The sequence below is a fragment of the Piliocolobus tephrosceles genome, chromosome 2 (assembly GCF_002776525.5).
Source record: "Piliocolobus tephrosceles isolate RC106 chromosome 2, ASM277652v3, whole genome shotgun sequence".
Classification (NCBI taxonomy): domain Eukaryota; kingdom Metazoa; phylum Chordata; class Mammalia; order Primates; family Cercopithecidae; genus Piliocolobus; species Piliocolobus tephrosceles.
The window spans coordinates 171,308,147-171,330,738 of NC_045435.1; the positions used below are offsets into that span (position 1 = coordinate 171,308,147).

General features: G+C 37.3%; 1 protein-coding gene across 1 annotated transcript in view; it reads left to right on the forward strand.

The window, feature by feature from the left end:
- The window catches only part of CPB1 (carboxypeptidase B1), a 32,866-nt gene that overhangs the window by 1,326 nt on the left and 8,948 nt on the right, over window positions 1–22,592 (forward strand). The window contains exons 3-9 of the mRNA XM_023215385.2: window positions 5,784–5,908; window positions 11,991–12,090; window positions 12,179–12,280; window positions 13,128–13,229; window positions 15,794–15,904; window positions 15,993–16,083; window positions 16,733–16,935. Of these exons, the coding sequence (XP_023071153.1) occupies window positions 5,784–5,908; window positions 11,991–12,090; window positions 12,179–12,280; window positions 13,128–13,229; window positions 15,794–15,904; window positions 15,993–16,083; window positions 16,733–16,935 (834 nt within the window). The remainder of the gene's footprint in view (window positions 1–5,783; window positions 5,909–11,990; window positions 12,091–12,178; window positions 12,281–13,127; window positions 13,230–15,793; window positions 15,905–15,992; window positions 16,084–16,732; window positions 16,936–22,592) is intronic.

Sequence of the window (22,592 nt, forward strand, 5' to 3'; positions counted from 1 at the left end):
TTCTTTCTCTAACTTTGACCTGTTGGGCTTAGCTGAGCCAAATATCATGTTACCTCTAAGATTTATCTTTTTCAGGCTTTCTGTAATTTTTCTTAAAACTGGTTTACAGACTCTTGATCATTCTGCTCACCTCTAGATACAGCTCATTCTTTCTGTCTACATTTCTTTTTTTTTTTTTTTAAAGATCATTTTCTTTCTTTTTTTTTTTTTATTATACTTTAAGTTCTAGGGTACATGTGCATAGCGTGCAGGTTTGTTACATATGTATACTTGTGCCATGTTGGTGTGCTGCACCCATCAACTCGTCAGCACCCATCAATTCGTCATTTATATCAGGTATAACTCCCAATGCAATCCCTCCCCCCTCCCCCCGTCCCCATGATAGGCCCCGGTGTGTGATGTTCCCCTTCCCGAGTCCAAGTGATCTCATTGTTCAGTTCCCACCTATGAGTGAGAACATGCGGTGTTTGGTTTTCTGTTCTTGTGATAGTTTGCTAAGAATGATGGTTTCCAGCTGCATCCATGTCCCTACAAAGGACACAAACTCTTTTTTTAAATGTAGTTACCAGAATTGACAATGGGCCTCCAGGTGTGCTCTGATTAATACATACTACAGGGCCATTGCTTGCCTTCATTTGTAAAGCAGACATTTATTAATGGTGCCTAAGATTCTTTTTAGCATCTTGAGCAGTCATAGAACACTATAAGCTTATATTAAACCTGTGTTCAATCAAAACCATTAGGTAATTTTTTTTTCCTCACATGAATCACCCTCGAACGGGGTATCCCTCCTTCTGTGCTTACCTAATTGACTTTTTTTCACCTATATGTAGCATTTTAGATTTACACTTTTAAGATTTATCTTGATAGCTGTTTTCAGCATGTTGAGACCTTTTAGGAGACTAATTCAGTCATCCAGGGCAATAATTCTTCCCCCTAACTTTGTATCTCCAGCGAGTTTGATAATCATGCCTTTTCAACTTTTATCCTTGTCACAGATAAAAGAAAATATTAAGTAGGTCAGGAGTCACAGAATTAGAGGCCTTCTTCATGTTTCACTCATTCAGCACATAATTTATCATGAATCTCCAATGTGCCAGACATAATGTTAAGCACTGAAGTGATTCATTAACCTAGTCTCCTTGCACAAGTTTACTCGACTACCCAATCTAGTGGGGTGTTACCTAGGGGTAACTCTGCCTGATGCTTTCTGGTTTATAAAGAAAGATATCAATGCAGAGACTTCATCAAATACTTTACTAAGATCAAGATTCAACATTCTACCAGGTTAGTGCTCTCATCCAAAAATAAGGTGAAGTTAATTGGGCCTGACTTATTCTTGCTTTAAACCATACTGACTCCCAGGGACCACAGCTTCCTTTTCTCAGCATTCACAATCCATCTGCTTCCAGTTACTCTGCAGCTTTGCCAGAATCCATGCCAGGCCCCAGCAGCTCCTGCTCCTGGGCTTCACCTGTTTTCTTGTCTATAAAATCTAAAACTTGCCCCCTCTACTCTCCAGTGAGCCCTTCAAGCTCTGATTCTTCCAAGATTGCTGAGAAAGTTCTGCAATCACATCTGCAGTAATTTTTTTTTATTATCTAAAATTCAGCATTTCATAGTGGTCAAGAGCAGAGAGTCTGGACTCAGACTGCCTGGGTTCAGTTCCTAGCCCTACTACTTGTTAGTCAAACTTCGACACCTCTCTGGGTCTCAACTTCCTCATTTGTAAAATGAAGATGATAATACTATTTTATGTAGGGGATTGTTGTGAGATGTAAATGAATTAATATAGGTAAAGCACTTAGAACTTAAATAGTAAGAACTATATGTGTTTGCTGCTATTACTATCATTAGGTCTGAAATTTTGAATACAATTTATATGGCTGGTATAATCAATCACCTATGTCCTCATCTACCTTAGGCCTCAATGTTCTCTTTCCAAAGAAGGTATTTCTGCTTAAATCATAACATGAAAAACTCTTTACTTATCCTTGTGGTAATTTCATCTCTCAGTAGTAATCGAATAAACAAGGGATAGTGTAACTCTCTCTTGGAAAACACAGAAGCCAAAAAAGAGTTAAATAGGGCTTCTTTCTTTCCTCTGGCTGCAGACATCATGCTTTAGCTCCAAGCAGTTGGACCCAACATATTTTTTCTTTATTCTTTTATTTTCAACATGATTGAAATGAGATTTTTATTCTCCTTAGCGATTATGGGAACAGCATATTCTGGTCTGTAGCCTTCCTGATAAGATCATTACAAGGGCATCCAGTCTTTGTATTCATCCTTGGCCATGTGTCCTTCCTCTCAGCTTTTGAACATGTCCTTTTAAATGCTGAATATATTGGACAGATCGGTAACCACACTGTACTCCAGCAGCCCGTCTTTTCTCATCTATAATTGAATAGTAAGGATTTTATTTTATCTCCTCACAATCAGGGTTGTACTTTTTCCTTTATTGAAGGCATTCACCATAAAACCTATTCACTTTTCTCTGGACTGTCTTGAAGTCTGTGTTTCTCACATTTAAGGTGCATTTTTCTCTATACCTAGAGTAACATGGTTATTGTCTTCCAATGTTCTTATCATTCCTACTGTACCAGTAAGTTCCTCCTTGCTGTCTGGAATTGGGCCTTGAGTAGAAGTTGCTTTCTTTTCCAACAAAAAAGGAAAATTTCACCAAGATAAATGAAAAGTCTATCAGATGTTTGACTTATAGTCAAATGCAATGTGAAGAAACAAATTCATGCAAATTTCTGAAGAAACAAAGATCCCCAACACCAATATTTATATTTTTATTGGCCAGTCTTATTCCCAGAAAAATTTCAGGTTGGCATGCTACTTTATCTTGCTTTTGGCTAGTTTTCCGAGATATTTTAGGAAGGATTCTTTAGTTGTTAGGCAGCCGACTGATTAAATTAATATGATGCTATCATTTAAAGATATCTCTTAATCATCCAATAAATGTTCTGTATGGTTGTCATATTTATAATTTTATAACTTCAGTTTTCTAACTTCATAATGTATAGTTTAATTCCCTACATCTACATCCTATATTTCACTCCATGTTTATATTTCAGACATACATCTCATTCACAAGGTCTTAGTAATTTCTGAAATTTATATTTATCACCTTATGTTATTACTTTGACTTTAATACCTGTATTCATATTTGGTGCATTGGTAACAGCTGTGAGACTATAGCATCGCTCCTGATTTCCAGCCATGTTTCTCCTAGGAAGTACCAGAGACTAACTCCAGTATAGGGGGTCTGTGTCACACATGCGGCACTCCAGAGGGTTCTATGTTGACAGATTTGCTAACTAGTTTTCTCCATGTCAAACTGAAATTTTTAAGCAACCTCAGGTTAGGTCTGTAAGTTTCTGTCAAACATATTTATGAGATTTATTTGCCCCCCCCCCTTAAAGAATCCGTAATGCTCATACTGTAATCTTAAAAGTAACACTTTCTCTACATATATATATATATACTCTTCTAATATTTGGTAGAGCTAGGACCAATGGGTAAGAGCTTAGGAGGATACAGATGGCAATTTTCAGTTTGATATTAGAAAGAAAACCATTTATAAGCAATTAAGCTGTTCTGAAGTAGCACTAGATACATACAATATTCTGCTAGAACCACCACCAAGAACATCATGCAGGCATTTGATGCTTTGAGTGGAAAGCTGGCATCTTCATACTGGCTCTTCCAAAGTAGACCCTGAGACAAAGATTCAAGGGAAAGAATTTTATCTGGGAAGCACAGGGAGCCCTGGTAAAGAAGTGGGGAGTGCTACATAGAAGTAAAGGCAGCCAACAAAGGAAACGGTGTTAAGCCAGCTACTAGAGGACAACTGGAGGTAAATCCAGAGGGAAACTCTAGGAATGTGTACAAACAACACACTTCAGAATTATGCCACCTGAGAGGTGAAGGAGTTGGAGTAGTTCAACATTCGCTTTTCAGGATTATTGGTTGAACCACAAAGAGTAATTTCCTTGGTACCTCCTGTCTACCTGGAGCTGAGAATTGGACTTTTCCCAGTTCTATAGGAAAGAGCCCTCAGGCACAGAGAACAGATCTTAGCAACGGGAGTACACGGAGCACACTAAAAGGTCCCCGCAATTATGTACCCGCGGGACACTGTCAGGTCAGCTACAGATACGTGGAGGACTTTATGTGCTTTGCCAATTCTCAACCTTGTCATCTATAATAAAGACATCCCTCCCTATCCCACCACACCATAGAATGACAGGTATTTATTAGGAACACAAATTCAGAGCTAAGTTTCAAAAATACGTTTTCTCTTATAATGTGCTTATTTTCATTGCCCTTTTCTCCACAATGTCGGCTAACTAGAAGTTGTCACCAGCCCCTTGCTTTCTCTGTCCTTATCTTAGCATGTCTTTATACTTCCACACTTCATTTAACCCTCTCATCCTTGACTCACTAGGTCTCCTTCTACAGCCAATCCTTATCCAAACATTGATACTCTCTCCTTTCAATCCCTTTGTGATACTCACCTCACCTCACGCTTTTTTCTTCTGGAATGCCAGTATCCCTGCCTCCCATGGCCCTGACATTCCTTATGGGCCTGCTTCATGACTCACCACCTCTAGATATCTACAGTGGTTTGAAGCTTGCCAGGACAGAATATAGGTTACTGGGAGCCCCACAAGTGTATCTGAAACTGAGATGTCTTATAGTATTACCTCGTCATTTTCTGCTGCACAACCTCTAAGTCTGCCCAGACTCCCTTCCAAGTTTCCAAGCAGTGGTCCTAAATATCACCATCAAACACATTTCTAGCCCCAAAGCAGTGTGCAAACATGTGAACAGAGATTGGCTGAGACACAGGGACAAAGAAAGACCCAATGTCAGGCTGACCTCAGACTTCTAGGCTTCCACTTAGCACAAGCGAGGAAAAGAAAAACAGACACCTACAAGACGCAGTATGTTTTAGTTAATATTTTTCCACTGAAAAGTGATACTTAAAACCACACATTCACAGATTTTTAAAAAATGCTGTTTTGGACTTCATATTCTCCAACGTCTCCCCCCATAAAGACAAAGGCCATGTTTGATTTGCCCACTAATGAATTCCCAGTCTCAGACACAGAGCCTAGCATATCATAGATTCTCAACAATAGTTGATGAGTAACTAAATAAATGAAAATGTCAGTACATGACTGGATCCCCAAGAGCAATTTGTTTCCAGCCACAGTGCCAATATACCCATTGTGAAAAGATATCATTTTTCTTTCTGATGTATCCACCACAAGTCAGGGATGCTCCTGGTTCCACATATTACTGTGACGCACAGAATTGAGTTCCAAGAAAAATGCATAAGTCCATTAAAAAGTAAAACAGCTTTATATTTCTCCATTAAATTTTGTAGTTCTAGTTAATTCATCATTCATCTAACACATAGATCCATTACCACAACACTACTATCCCAATAAGCTAGTGATCCAGAAAATCAATAAATAGAAAAGAACAGTTACAAAATACAACTAACTAGCATTATGGGAAATGATTATATGATTTTCATGTTCATTAATAATCAATCAAGGTTATATACGTATTTGTAAACAGTTTTATCAACATCTAACTGCTTGGTTCCAACCCTTGTTCACTCAAAGTAAATATTTTCAACAGATTTCATGGATGATATGATTTTGAAAATAACTCAATTGAGTAGAGCAATAACATGCTCACAGATGATCATTCACCCATTGAATCATAGGTATCCAATATAGTTTATCTTGCCCTTTATTCAGATTGACTTCTGGAAGCCAGATTCTGTCACACAAATCAAACCTCACAGTACAGTTGACTTCCGTGTTAAAGCAGAAGATATTGTCACTGTGGAGAATGTTCTAAAGCAGAATGAACTACAACACGAGTAAGTTTATGTTTTATAAATATTAAAATTCTCTCCCATGCATGCTTTCATCTGAGCCTTTGAATAACTCTGGGAGGGTAGAAATGAGACCAAGACCATGCCTTCCCCAGGACCCCATAAATAGGTAACAGCAGAGCTGGCCCTGGATTCCAAGTCTTAAGACTTCAGTTCTGATGGATTTTGTGTTTAGTTATTGCTCTAATGAAAATGGTTTTTATTCTTGAACCCCAAGTCTTCTGCCAGATATCTGACTTGGTCCATTTTACAAGCAATGTATAGAGTACAGACCTAACCAATGGATACTCTATTCTCAGCCAGACATAGTTTTAACCCCAAATCTTATCAGCTCTTCTTTCCAGGGTATCAGCCAGACCTATTGTGAGCTATGAGGGCTATTTATGCATTTTTAGCATAAGGAGAAGTATAGAGTCAGTCTGAATGATCCTTCTGTCCTTTTTTCTCTGAAGTCCCACCACTATCTCTAATGGTAGGAGAAGGCATGGAAAGAAAGATGCAAAGACTAGAGTAGTTGGCTAAGCTGATCCTGTCTCCCTCACTGAATACCACTTTGGTTCATCTAGGTCTTTCATACAAGAATGTCTTCCTAAGTAAAGGCAATTGTCCATTTGCTGATCCAACAAATCAATATTGAATGTCTACATGTATCAAGTTCCAATAAGGACAGATATGGCCTCACATCCTTTAGGGGAAAACAGACTTTAAATAAGAAATTGCGGTAGTATTTAATAGATGGTAAGAAGAGTAAAGAGCTGGAGTTCAGAAGAATAGACCAAGTCTAGGGGTCAGGGAGGGCTGTCCTAGGAAATGATTCTTCAGCTGAGAACTGAAAGATGAATAGGAGTTGATTAGCCAGACAAAGACGAGGAAAAAACCATACTTTAGGCAGAGAACAGACCATATGCTAGGGCTTAGAAGCAGGAGAGACCATGCTAACCCAGGACATTTGCATAAGATGGAAGGAAGAAACAAGGTCTCTAGTACAAAGCAGAGGTCCTCCTTCAGTGGGTGGATTAGGGAGGAACAAAGACAAAGTCTTGGGCTCTGGTCCTGTACATTCGAATGTTTATCCAGCAATCCCCCATCACAAACTCAAGTCTTCGTTATGTTTTGGAAAAATGTAACCTATATAATTTTAACAGAAATTTCTCTTGTTTTTCGCATCTTAAAAATGTAAAAGAATAGTATCTGTGCCAGTGAAGATGTCAGAATTGTCACCTATAAAATCTGTACCTCCATTAGGAGAAGTGGTATAGCATAGTGCAACAAGTAAAGGCTTTGGGAAAAAAAACAGACCAGATTCTAATCCTGGCTTTGCACATTGCTGTATGATTGTGGGTAATTTGCTCAACCTTTCTGAGCTTCAGCTTTCTTATCCATAAAATGAAGACATAATGCCTCTCTCAAAGGGCTGTTGTAAAAATAAAACAAAACAATACATAAATAAATTACAACTGGTATTATATTGCTGAGAATGCTGCTATGGTTTACTGTTGTACAAAGAGGGAGATTATACATTTTTTACGAGTCTACAGAAACTGCTATGTTTAACCCCATTATCATGCCTCAAAAAGCTTAGCTATGTGCTTTCTGCCTGAGGGAAGTGTCAAAATGTGACCTTAAGAATTGACTCTTTTTATAACAAAGATATAACCTAGTAAGTCTCAAAATGTGATTAAGATTCATGTCTATAACATTTTGCTCTTTTTATTATACTGAAGAGGACATCTAAAATTCTAGTCCTTGGAGCATTCAGAAGCATTCAAAAAGATGAGTTTCTCTGTAATTCTTTAAGAAAAACAAAGATCAGCGACCATAGATTAAATCTAGCTACCTGAATGATATCTTAATTCTACCCTTATCACAAAACAGTAAAATGGTTTCTGATAGAATTTCAATCTCTATTTATAATCAGATAGAAAATTCACTTTCCTTTTTAGTGGTGAACTTTTTGGGAATTGTGTATGAATGTTGTCTCATCTAGAACATAGGACATCCCCTGAGGGCTAAGAGCTTGTTAATTTTTGCTTCTCTGTTCACTGCTTAGCACATTTGTAGCATATAATTTTCAAAATATTAAATAATAATAAGTCCCTGGGAATCCTGGAGAAGCATACCAGCAATATCCTTGCTGGGGTTGCAAGCAGTCCCTGTGCATCCCATTATTACCTCATATGGTAACTAACTTGTATTTAGACGATTTCCTGCTGGCAAAAATTTGCAGTAGTGTTTGTGTATGACAAGAACCATCCGCTGCACACAAGTTCTACCAAAATAACTTCTCAGATTTTTTCAGTGTTTCCAACCCTCTTCACCAAGACCTGTATTATTTGGCAGCTTTAATCAGATCCTGAATTATCATAGGAAAAAAATCAAAATGTGTGCAAAAAGAAGGATAACTGTAGTTTTAAATGCCAAAGTTTCACCCTTAGTAACAGAAAGACTAGGAATCAGATAGCGTAAATTTCCAACTTATGGTTATGAAGCTAAGTTGACAGAACCTTTAGGTGGCCTGCCCTCCATGGAATTCTCTGCTACAGAGTATAGAAAGATTGCCTTTGCCCTACGTGATCCAGGGAGACTGATTGTTGCTCAAACATATATCAGCATTTTTCTACATATTTCAGAGGTATACAGGAAGGTGTCCTAGGATAGCAATAGGCACATAGTAATGTTCTTCCATAGCAGTGGGCACAAAATCCAGGTACTGATCAAATATTCCATTTTCCAGACATCTGAAAGGGGGATAAAACTGAGTCATGTCTTTCTTTACTTCTCAGACATTGTGTTCCTTGCTTTTTTGGGAGTCCCAGTTATCTAATTTGCTTGCGTGTTTTAAAAAAAAAAAAAAAAAAAAAAAAAGGAGAAGTTGGATGGCACTATAAAACGAGCATATAAAAGTATAAAACACTATACATGCTTCTCTATTTTGGAGCTGTGAGGCATTGTTTTAATCTTCTAGAGTGGAAGCTCATTATTTAGTAATAATATTTTGTAATATAGCTAAAGTAGTACTTTGTCCTAAATCTAATAAAATCAAATAACCACAGGACTGGGAGGGATTATTTGAGGTCAGTCCCCCGCCTTCAAGCAAAAGTCAGCACCACATTTCAACCGCACTCTGATGCTCTTTTGCAAGTTACTAGAGGATATTTTTACTCTTGGGTGTCATCTTCAATTTAACTAACTGGTTTTTTATGCTTCTTTGTCCTGGATATTGATGAAAATGTTTAATATTTAGCGTAGTAATAACTCTAACAGAATGTCTCTTAGTACCAAACGAAATGCCAGCCTCCACACAGTCACCGATCCTCCTAAATGATTTAAACTCAGCCGGTCGCGGTGGCTCACGCCTGTAATCCCAGCACCTTCGGAGGCCGAGGCAGGTAGATCATCAGGTCAGGAGATCAAGACCATCCTGGCTAACACAGTGAAACCTCGTCTCTACTAAAAATACAACAAATTAGCCAGGTGCGGTGGCGGGTGCCTGTAGTCCCAGCTACTTGGGAGGCTGAGGCAGGAGCATGGCGTGAACTTGGGAAGCGGAGCTTGCAGTGAACCGTGATTGCACCACTGTACACCAGCCTGGGCGACAGAACGAGACTCCATCTCAAAAATAAATAAATAAATAATAATTTGAACTAAAGGGTTGGGTACAGGTAAGAGGATAGCAATATGTCTGGAAGCTTTGAAATGAAAGAGGATGTCATTTTCTGGTTCCTCTTGGATTTTTTTTTTTTTTTTTTTTTCATTCTGAGAAGCTCATCCTTGCTAGGTAAGATTTGTTCTTTCACATTATGATATCGAGACATAATTGTCTTCTTAGCAGTTTCTGTCGGTTGATTTTTTGTTGTCATTGTTTCCAGGTTTTTGTCTTGCTTGGCTTGCTTTGTTTTGGTTTGGTTAGTCTGTTTTTAGTTTTTTGTTATCCTTGAATATCATTTTCCTGAACTATCTATTTTTTAGTTTTCCTCCACGTTTTCCTGAGTTATGACAGTGGTAACTGGCAAATTTTAATTTTTTTCATAAACTTGGAAGACATGTATGTAAATGACTAAGGCTTATGGATTGGAATCAAGCCACAGCATTTTGGAATTGAAAAGGATGTTGAATATTTACTAATCAAATGACCCCACTCTAAAACTTATGACATAAGGTCCAGGGATTAGATGACTTTTCTAAAGCCAATTTATGAGTTGGGCAAAACTATGACCTTGATCTTTTGATTCCTTATTCATGATTCCTTCTACTTCCACCCTATTCCTTAACAATTCAATTGGGGTGGTGAATATAATTGGGGTAGTGAATATAGTGCTGACTAAAATCACTGTTCCTAACTATAGCAAACTGACTGATGTTCCCCCAAAAACTCTGTATCCTAATCCCCAGAACATCTGAATATGTCATGTTTATCACAAAGAGGAATTAAGGTTATAGATGGAATTAAGGTTCCTAATCAGCTGATGTTAAAATAGGGAGATTATTCTGGATTGTCCTGTAGGTCCACTGTAATCATGGGTCTTTAAAGTGAAAGAGAGAGGGAGAAGAGGTCACAGTGATTGGACGTGAGGACTTTATCTGCTGTTGGAGCCTTGAAAGTGGAGAAAAGGGTATGGCCAAGGAATGCAGGTGACCTCTCAGAACTAGAAAGGGCAAGGAATTAGATTATCCCCTAGAGCTTCCCTGTTGATACCTCTTTTTTAGCCATACCTCATTTTTATCCCAGTGAGACTTATGTTGGAATTCTAACCTACAGAACTATAAAATAATAAATTTTATATATTTTAAGCCACTAAGTCTGTGGCAACTGACAGCAGCCATAGAAAACTAATATACTCACAAAGCATTGGCAGCTGTTCAATAGAAAATGTTTTTCCATGGAATAACTTCTAAAATCTGCATTTTTTCCTTTTTAATTACTACCTTAAGATAGTTAAGACCTTAAGAAAGTGTTTGTCTTTTGCTAGGAAACAGATCCCGTTTAGTATTAATTTATTACACTTTCCAAAAACAGACGCAAGTTCATACCCAAGTTCACCAATTGAAGGAGTGACCAGGAGGAAGCTTCAGAGGATGTCCCTGACATACTTCATCAGCATGTCCTTGGGGCAGCCAGAGGAGAAGCAGACTTTTGATGTGTGTCTGCAATTCTCTGTATGTCAGATAAAAATCATTTCAAGGTTTAACTGGATAATAGAAATTTCTGCAAAGTGGCCTCTGTCTATAATATTCACAGTACTATGATCAAGGATACTAATGATCATAAACTTTTCTCTCTTCCAAGCATACTTTTCACTCAAAGTAGAAAGGGAAGTGAAGTCACACACATACACACCTTCAGACTGGCCTCATAATGGAAACTATCACCTGAACAATTCATTTATCTAAATAGGTAGGCCTCAAAAGTTTCTGTTACCACTTTTCATATTACCTTGCTACAGAACCATTATTAGATTACTTAAACCACCCAAAAGACAAGCAAATAGAAACTAGTTCTTTAAACCCATTCTTCTTTTACCTAGTAAATCTTCAGCTTGTTAATATTTCAGAATTTCCAGACAAGATATTTTTCTCAGAACCTAGAGACAGTTCCAAAGTGACAGCTCCTCCCATTTACCCAGGATCGAGTAGCTCTCTGGAACACAAGACTTTTAGTTCTAAATTCAGAAAAGTCCTGAGGAAGAAAGACCATAGACAGGCTTCGAGTACATACTGTTGTGTGGAAACCCAAGGCCCTGACCCAAAATGTGCCAGGTACCAGGGGCAATCATTTTCCAAGTTTAAGGTTCACAGATAGTCAAATACCTGAGGTTTGGGCTGAGGAAGATCCTATTTTGCTTGCACTCTCCAGTATCCTTCTTGGTGACTTACTCACTCTTTACGATCAGTAACAGAATCTCCCTGGAGCAGCTGAAGGTCATCAGGAAGAACCAGAGGACGACATGAGAATTTATGGAGAGTGCACTGTGCCATCTGCTAAAGCAGCGGCTCTGGGGCTTTATGTGTGTTCACTGGGGAAAAATACACTTATGTTCATAGGAACACCCACTTTGGTTTGTTGCAGGGTACTGATAAGCAACCTGAGAAATGTGGTGGAGGCTCAGTTTGATAGCCGGGTTCGTGCAACAGGACACAGTTATGAGAAGTACAACGAGTGGGAAACGGTATGATGTACACATGATTTAGACAGATACTACTTTGGAAATTGAACCAAGAATGCCACACTGATCTACAAATGATTCTATTTGGTAGATAGAGGCTTGGACTCAACAAGTTGCCACTGAGAATCCAGCCCTCATCTCTCGCAGTGTTATCGGAACCACATTTGAGGGACGTGATATTTACCTCCTCAAGGTAATCATTTTTAACCATGACCTTGCCATGTCTGAGGGCTTTAAATCAATGAATTCTAACATATGAACATCTGTTTCACAGACATGCTTATCCCAAACATTGTTATAACTCTTTCCTGCCTACACCCCCGAGGGAACCAGATTCCCCAGCTTCTTTTATCATATGTGGATTTTTAAATCATTATTTTGATTTATTCAAAAGGAAAAATGCAATAAAATAAGAGAAGACCTATAAATTTAACCACATTCCTGTAAGCAATGTAAATGATTATCTACCTTGATGCAATTCTTCTTTCCCAGCTGTCGTTTGCAAATCCATTTGCTAAAGAGGTTCATAAACTTCATGTCTATCAGACAACATTACAAAGCATATCAACAATTTGTTTCTGTCATTTTCTAACACCATTTTTGTCATGTAATTCTAATGAAGGAAATAAAAAGACAAGGAATAAGTGAGAGAGTAGTAAAAATTCTTACAAGATCAGCAATAATCATGATTACTTCTAATTACTCATCCAGTTGTCTTGTCACCTAATAACAGCAGCTGAAAATAACCTCCACATGAGTAAAATTAAGCAGGGTAATCAAGCATCATCTGAAAATATGAGCTTGTCAAGCTTAATAAAAGTAATAAACAGCCATATAAGCTTTCAGCTCAAACATTGTGAGTCTAGAAGCGAGAACATACTGTGTTAGTATTATATTTTAATTTGATTTAATCATGGGATCCAGCTCTTGCTGCTGTTGGGTTTCACTTGTTGAGTCTCAAGCCCAGACGGGTAGTGGAGGTTAACCCCTGAATGTCCTATGATGAATCATGGTTTCCCTTTTCCTTTTGTTTGCAATAGGTTGGCAAAGCTGGACAAAATAAGCCTGCCATTTTCATAGACTGTGGTCTCCATGCCAGAGAGTGGATTTCTCCTGCATTTTGCCAGTGGTTTGTAAGAGAGGTCAGTGCGTAGAGTGGTTTTTGGCAAAGAGAAATGTATGTTTTAATTTTCAATTAATTCCTTAAAACCTAGAGAGAATAATAACACAGGAAAAAATCCACAATTACAAGTTCCCAATTTTGGAAATTAGTTTCACCTTCCACCAACAGACCTTTATAAGGCAAGATTTTAAACAGAAAATTCCATTTATGGGCCAGGTGCAGTGGCTCATGCCTATAACCCTAGCACTTTGGGAGGCCGAGACAGGTGGATTGCTTGGGCCCAGGAATTGGAGACCAGCCTGGGCAACATGGTGAAACCTCATCTCAAAAAAAAAAAAAAAAAAAAATTGTATTTATTTGAATTTCACTCATCTGAACTTTCTCACCCACATTTGGTAGAGAGTCCAACAACTAGCATAGTGGTTGGTCATGTAAAACCTAATGGTTGTGGTTAAACCAATTGGATCATTATCTCCTGGCTAATAATAATTGTATACTTCAGAAGAAAACAGTGCATAGTAGTCCTTACTCTAAATGATACTGTTTTTCATGCCTTATCATTCTAGTAATAAGATATATGTAAAAGCCTTTTAAAAACAAGTTTTAAAATATGCATAAGTCTATACTGATATGCATAGACGATTCAATAAATAAAAGAGAGGCAAAGAACAACTCCTTCTTGCAGAAGAATTACAACTAATATATGTACAAAGAATGAGCAAAACATAAAATCATCACTAGAACACCACAGCAATAATCATGTCAGGCAAATCCACAGATGGATATAAAATTAGTGGGTAAAAGTTTAGGGAGAAACAGGATATTTGCACAGTCTCAAAGTTATCTCCTCCCAAAAATGTATTCACTATAAAGGGAAAACTTACAGTGGATAAACCTAGCAGAAGGAACTACCTTAACTAAGTGATCAAGGTTGACATCACCAGTAATAAATAAGACATATCAATATCATGTACCTTCAGATATTATGCAGTGAAAAGACATATCACATTGTGATATGTGGCATTCTTCCTTAAAATAAGTGACCTCCCTTTAATCATAAACAAAATTTAATTTTGAAAAATAATTTAGACAAACTCAAAGTAAGGGGCATTCTGCAAAATAACCTGACCAGAACTCTTCAACAGTATTAAAGTCATAAAACACAAAAAGACTGAAGACCTGTCACAGATCAGAGGAGACAATGGAGACAAGACAAATAAAAGCAATGTAGGATCCTAGATTGGAAACGAGAATGGAAAAAGGATATTAGTGGATAAACTTGTAAAATCTGAATAAAGTCTATAAATTAGTTTATAGTATTGTATCACTGTTAATTTCTTCCCTTTGAAAATTATACCATGGTTATGTAAGATGGTAACATTCAGGAAGCTGAATGAAGGGTATATGGGAACTACTTTTGCAATTCTTCTGTAAGTCTAAAATTATTTCAAATTTAAAAGTTGAAAACATTGAAGTGCTTTAAATATATAAGAATATTATCATATACAACATAATTTTTGTTTGAAGCACTTCTGTATATATTTGTTATATAGTCTTGGTTTCTAGATATTATGTATCAGATTGGCATCACTTAGCTTCACTATGTAGCTCACCGTCTGCCTTTTAGAAGAGGATAACTGGATCTTAGAATGAAATTTTACTATTTTTCCAATTTGCAGACCATTAAAAGAACATGATTGTATAGCTCCTGTAACCTAAAAAGCACATGCTTGATCATGTAATATTGTAATTAATTTATATATATATATAATTACAAATAGTATATAAAAACTGTTCACACATAGAAGTCTAATCTATTTTAATGTTTATTCAAGCAAGCCTAGGGAAGGGTTGAATTTAAGTTTAATATGATGCTGGATCAGAGGGACCATGACTAAGGGAACATATTAAGTGGGCATGATGTCCCTCATTCATAGATAAGTGTCTACATTACTTAACAGGGACAACAGGATTGTCCCTTCTTGAGAAAGACAACAAAGGAAACTCCCATCACTATGCAGCTTGGGGTGTTGGTGAGAGCCTTCCCAAAATCCCTGAGTGTGAGCTTATTGTGAGAGGCATTCTCATTACCTTGTTATATTGGACATTCCCTCTAGTGAGATCATCTACAGGAGGTTTCATAGAAAAGAAATACATTTCTAAATGACATTATTAGGAACATGCAGAGCTATCCACAGAACTTCTTACCAGAACTAGGTCTTACACTTATACCCTACCAACTTTGAAAAAACCTATTGTAGTTGTTATCTTAAAAGAAATGAGTATATATGTTCTTCAGAAGTCTTTAATTAAATAAGTTTCTCATTAAAGTAAAAAGTTAAAATAAGAAGGATGCAATAGAAATATCCTGGAAGCAGAGAAGAATTAGAAATAACAATTATAAATAAAAATATCAAGTATTGGTAGTAATTTGCTGATTGCTTTTTAAATATTAATATTGTCCATCCTCAATAGGAAATACTGTTTTTGTTACCAAAGTTAACATTCAACAGTCTTTGTAAATTTTAACAGCATCATATGTTTCATTTTTCCATGACATTCCTCTTCATAATTCACATACAGGCTGTTAGTACCTATGGAAGTGAGACCCAAATAACAGAGCTTCTCAACAAGTTAGACTTTTATATCCTGCCTGTGCTCAATATCGACGGCTACGTCTACACCTGGACCAAGGTATATGCAACAATACTGAGAGAGGCTGATTAAATTAAAACCAACCTCTCTCTATTATATTTGTCCTAACCATATAGCCCACTTTCAGAGCCGACTTTGGAGAAAGACTCGCTCCACCCATGCTGGATCTAGCTGCGTTGGCACCGACCCCAACAGAAATTTTGACGCTGGTTGGTGCGGTAAGTATCTGGCTAGCCATTTTGCATGTATCCATTGAAAAACATAAGAGGAAAAATAAGAAAACACAATAGTGTCTAAAATAAAATAAAAAAACTGCAAAGTTTTATATTTTAAAGTTCTAACTTTCTAAAAGCACCAAAAAAAAAAAAAAATTAATTCAATTGACTAAAACATATTGAGAACTCTGTTGTGTTCCCAGCTGTGCTAGATGCTGAAAATACAAGGCTGAACAAACCAGACATAATCCTACTACTCATGGAATGTATAGTCTAGAGAGGGAGACAGCCATTAAATAAGTCATTATTTACATAAAATTGTAATGCAATTAAGAATAATCATACTAAAAATGTTTTCATGGATATTAGTTTGTCTCCTGCTTATTAATATTCTTACACTATATTGATACTACACGGACACACATTGGTGATTCCACGTGCAACTTTTTACCATGTTAGCTTAAAAACATACCATCCTAATCCTGTGATTAAATGGATATTTTACTACATAATATATACATAATAGGGACAACTATAAGGACTCCTTGATTAGGACTCCTACAAAAACAACTTCCTAATTTGAAAGTTTAAAACATCCTCACAAAAACCTCATTAGGTGATCCTTGCCATTAACATTTACATGTTTTTCCAGAAACTGGAGCCTCTGGAAACCCCTGTGATGAAACTTACTGTGGACCTGCTGCAGAGTCTGAAAAGGAGACCAAGGCCCTAGCTGATTTCATCCGCAACAACCTCTCTTCCATCAAGGCATATCTGACAATCCACTCGTACTCCCAAATGTTAATCTACCCTTACTCATATGCTTACAAACTCGGTGAGAACAATGATGAGTTGGTAAGTAGCAAAGTAGTAGGTATGACATTTTACTGTTGAGATTTTTAAAATTCTAATTCTGAAAAAAAAAAATCATCATAAGAACACTTTCTGGAAGTCCCTTTATTGATTTTTTGGTAGTAGAATTGAAAAACTTACTACAGATGTATAAGGAATCTGGAGTTGGCTAAAAGAAATACGATTTTCATACAGGAAACTGTTCCCCACATGTGATTTATTGACTAATCTTCAAAATGACAATAGTTCCATTTCCTCTGGCTTCACCACAATACTGACTTACATGATGATTTCAGATGCATTTGAGATAATCAACAAAGTAGCTTGATCACATACATATTTTTTTCAGTCAGTTTTGTCAAGCTGCCCTGAGCTGAATTTGACACAGATCCAGAGCATAGCAGAGCATAGCAGATGTCATTAGGAATTTGTCACACTTGGGTGATATCAGGTTTAGTCATTAAATACTAAAACTGTTTATTTCACTTTTTGATTGGGTGAGACTCAAAAGTAAATCAATCAATGAACAAATAATGTGAATGAGTCTTTACCACATACAGGGCATAAAGCAAAGAAATTTAAGAATCTCTGACATCAAAAAAACTAGCAATCTTATTGAACAATCAAGACATAATCACTTGAGCAGTTAAATAATGAGTTTTCTCGTTGAGCAATATCACGTCAATGAATAATTTTTAAAATAAGCATGTTTGAATCTTTCAAACAATATTTCATTAATTTGTGAAACATCTGGCTGCCAGAAGTTGGCACCAATAAACTAAAAGAGCAAATATAAGATTTAAAGCATTTGAGTTACGCCAAAAAAAAAAAAATGTATTCCACTTAGACAATGACATGCATATTTGGCTTTCCTAAATGAATAAATTTGAAGACCCAGTAACTTTAAAACTGAAAAATGTTGTTTTATACTTTCAGAATCAGTCTTTCAGAGGCCAAATAAAATATGTAATGCTGTAAATATTTTGAGAACAAATCAGAAAAATAACCCCATCTCCTAGAAAATTGATAGCTAAAAGTTGGATGGGCCCTTTTCTTTAAAAAAAAATACAATTTTTCAAAAAGCTTTTCATTTTTCCCCATCCATGGCCAATATATATAAGTTAGCACCGCTAAGCATTTCAGTTTTTCATTTAAGCTCGGTCTGTATGTGCTCCCAGTGGGCGCTCACAGTCTTGCTGTCTCAGAGATGGGTGTGGTTGGCTCCTCATTTCTGTCCAAAATTTCTGGCCACCAGAAAAGAGGAGGTGGGGGTATGTAGTTTGTATAACTCATGTAAATATATTTAAGTTGTGCCATATCAGAAGAGAAAAAGTCAAAGCCATAACTGCATACTGAGTTAATAATTAAAATATAAAAATTAAAATTACAAAACACATTGAGAGTAGCAATAATATATATATCCAGTTTGCTTCAGTATCAACTAGGTTTAGACATAAATACTAAAAGACTAACACTAACAGAATAAAGCTTAAAGTGTTCCTGGAAGCTGAGCTGCCAAAGTTTTCTTATTCAGTACACTTCCTATTCAAGGAATAAGTGTAAGCCCTTTTAGTGATGAGACAGCTTTGTTGCCACTAGTTGTATACAATAACAACCAGAATCTAGGCTACCCTAACAGTCTCCAAATCATCCTTTAAAAAAAAAAAAAAAAAAAACAAAGGCAAGTAAGTCCTGCCTCTAGAATATTATGAATAATTTTTGCCACTTCCTAAGGGAATTTTCTCCAGCAAAAGAAGCAAGCCTCAGAGTTAGCAGTTTTAATGGGCCAATTCACATGTGCGCCAAATGGTGTAAAACTGTTCCAACAGAACGTGAGTCACTGATACTCTTCCCTAAGAGTCACTTCTTTGTTTAAAGTCAAGGAGAGGTAATAGTAAAAGAGATACTATTCAAAATCCTGTCCTCCAAAATTGTTGTTAAATTCTAATTGCCAATGAAGTATAATAAGTAGAATTCTACCGAAGTAAAATGTTCCTAATCTATTCTCAAATGGAGAAAAAGCACAAGCCACAAAATAATCTTATTTAGGATGCTTGTTTCTACACACAAAACTAAAAAGTTCAAATAAAAGTACATGCCACCTTTTTTTTTGTCTTTTTTTTTTTTTTTTTTTGAGACGGAGTCTTGCTCTGTCGCCCAGGCTGGAGTGCAGTGGCCGGATCTCAGCTCACTGCAAACTCTGCCTCCCAGGTTTACGCCATTCTCCTGCCTCAGCCTCCCGAGTAGCTGGGACTAGAGGCGCCCGCCACGTCGCCTGGCTAGTTTTTTTGTATTTTTTAGTAGAGACGGGGTTTCACCGTGTTCACCAGGATGGTCTCAATGTCCTGACCTCGTGATCCGCCCGTCTCGGCCTCCCAAAGTGCTGGGATTACAGGCTTGAGCCACCGCACCTGGCCACATGCCACTTTTATCTTTACCAGAGTACAAGACAGGTGACTAAAATGCAAAAATTGAACTTGATATATCATACTCATTGATTTAAGTTATTTTTAATTTCCAATAATTTTCTCTATCGATTAAGCTTTCCTCTACTATCTTAAAAGAAATGCTTAAATGCCACTAGTAAGTGGCATGCTACTTAAGGTGACTGTTATTTGATTATCTGATTCATTTGGTGTCTGAATTTAGTTTAGTACACCAAAGCAACTTTAATATTTTGAGTAGCTAGAGATCCTTCCAACATTTTCTTGTATGGTAGAATTCCAATTTACTTACTTCCAAAGCACATTTTGCTAAAACAAGCTCATTAACTATAGTGCAATTACAGATATATGTATGGACAAAAAAGAATATGAGTCTCTCAAAAACATCAATCTTAACATTTTTAGTTTTTATTTGCAAAGAGGATTTCAAGGGGAAAAAAAATAAGCCTTGGTCTAGAAAGGTTAATTTTCCACCCAAATCTAGTGCCTCCGTATTAATTCTTATATAGAGAAATGTGACTCTGCTGCAGAAAACAAAAGGTAGTAAAACATTAAGAAGATGAGGCCGGGCGCGGTGGCTCAAGCCTGTAATCCCAGCACTTTGGGAGGCCGAGACGGGCGGATCACGAGGTCAGGAGATCAAGACCATCCTGGCTAACACGGTGAAACCCCGTCTCTACTAAAAATACAAAAAACTAGCCGGGCGAGGTGGCGGGCGCCTGTAGTCCCAGCTACTCCGGAGGCTGAGGCAGGAGAATGGCGTAAACCTGGGAGGCGGAGCTTGCAGTGAGCTGAGATCCGGCCACTGCACTCCAGCCCGGGCGACAGAGCAAGACTCCGTCTCAAAAAAAAAAAAAAAAAAGAAGAAGATGAATTCTTGCGTCATACCACATTAAAATTTAAAGGAAACAATGAGGACTTATATAGCATTCTGCCAAGTCATTGGTATACATGGGATTTCTATTTTTCTTTATATCTATAAAATTATTATTATATTTATAGCAAAAAATATATACGTTTCAATGACAATAAGACTAGACTAAAGGAAATTATTTTGTTCTTATGTTAACATTTTCAGCCCAAACTTAGGACATCCTATAAGCAGCAGCCCTTTGATATCTGAGTCATGATAAAAATTTATGTGGCTTCATTTCTGAATGATTTTATATGTAGCTTGCCTAATAATTACTCACATCATAAGACAACCTTCCGAAGAAAGAAGGGCAGAGATAAGAATGCAAAAGACCAATGAAGTAAAGAACAGGAAAAGTATTATATGGATTGCAGAGAAGACTACTAGAAAAGATATGTTTAGCAGAGCAGAAGGGAGATGGAATAACAAGAATATCTCACACATATAATGCTTTCCCATTTGCAAACTGCTTTTACTCATACTATATTGTTTAAAGCAAGAATACAAACTGCACTCTGAGCTTCTAAGGGCCTCATAAACTGTCCAGTCTCTCAGTGTAGACCTCTTTAATATAAAGTGGCCACTACTGTCAAAGGAAGTTTTAAGACTTAGAAGAAAAACAATGAATTTAGATTTCCAAAATTGTAAAGGACAATGAAATATTGAATTCTGTGACCTCATTATTGTCAGAGAAATTAAAACTGGGAAAAAAGGCTTTCAAACCTAACCAAATGGCTGCACTTATTGGGCAGGAAGAAGCACCCAATCTTTGGTACACCTTCCCCTGCAAAGATGTCTACGTGACACTGTTAATAATAATAATACAACTTCAAAGTGAAAAATGGGATGCCAGAAGAATATCTAGCCAACAAGTATCTTGTCCCTCTCCACAGATTAACAACATGGAAAGGAGAGTGCACTACACAAAGGTGCCAATCCAGGGCATGAGTCTCGCACCATTTCTCTGCATTAGAAGCACAGAATGTTATGCCTAGAAAAGTCTTAGAAATTCTCTGGTCTGTTTCTCATTTTCCAGCTGAGACATGGAAGGCTTGGTGAAGCCAACATTAGTAGTCAGGGTAGCCCTGGGTCTAAAGCTACTGGCTCCTGAAGAATCTTCTAGGCTGCCTCAATTTCCAAAGACACACAGACACATATTTAAGTGAGTACATTCTATGGTGGTACCCCATAGAACTGCTTTGCAGAAGAACATTCATCGGAAAGTCTTTAATCCCACACAATACATCATAATTACCTCTGCCTCTGGACATTACTCAGGATGTACTCTGGTTAGCTGAGATGACTAACTTCTAATGGCCTAGTCTTTATGATTCTGGCCCATTCTTTTGAAAGATATATATTCATTAACCAGGAAAAAGATAACAGTAACCAGAAGAAAAAATATGACAGACTTTCTAAAAAATTATTAAATGTGAACAAAAGATAGAAAGCTACTTCTAAATTCTAACACCTTCCAATCCAGTGGCACCTTACTCACTGCCTCTTAATTGAACTTTTAATTAAGGGATTACTAAGACACAAGTCCACTGCTCTCCTCAAGAATATGAGTATAATGCAAGATTATGATTAAAGATAAACATAAAAATCAGAGAGAAGAATATTGTGATTAGAAGGCGGACAGTTGCAGGGCTATGCACACACCCATGCACATCACCCATCACAGCTGCTCCACGTCCCTAATAGCGAGAGTAGCAAGCCACAATTCTGCTTTCAGGTGTGCTTATCAACGGCTCAGGTGAACAGGGCTTTAGACACAAAACATCTGCTGCAAGAATTTTCTCCAAATTTATACTCTCACTTAAAAGGCAAAAACTTTAAATGACAAACTCAAAATTTATTTAAGAAACTAGTTGCTTATTCACCGTTATGCTCTTTAAGGGACTTCTTGGCCTGATAAAATTCTCCTACTAGGCCTGGTCAGTACATGGCTTATCAATCATCAAAAATTTCATAGCCAGGCCTGGTAGCTCATGCCTGTAATCCCAGCACTTTGGGAGGCCGATGCAGGAGGATCACTTGTGGTCAGGAATTTGAGACCTGCCTGGCCAACATGGAGAAACCTCTTCCCTACCAAAAATACAAAAATTTGCCTGGATGTGGTGGCACACACCTGTAGTCCCAGCTCCTGGGGTGGCTGAGGCATGAGAATCATTTGAACCCGGGAGGCAGAGGTTGCAGTGAGCCAAGATCATGCCACTGCACTCCAGCCTGGGTAACAGAGCAAGACCCTGTCTTGGAAGGAAGGAAGGAAGGAAGGAAGGAAGGAAGGAAGGAAGGAAGGA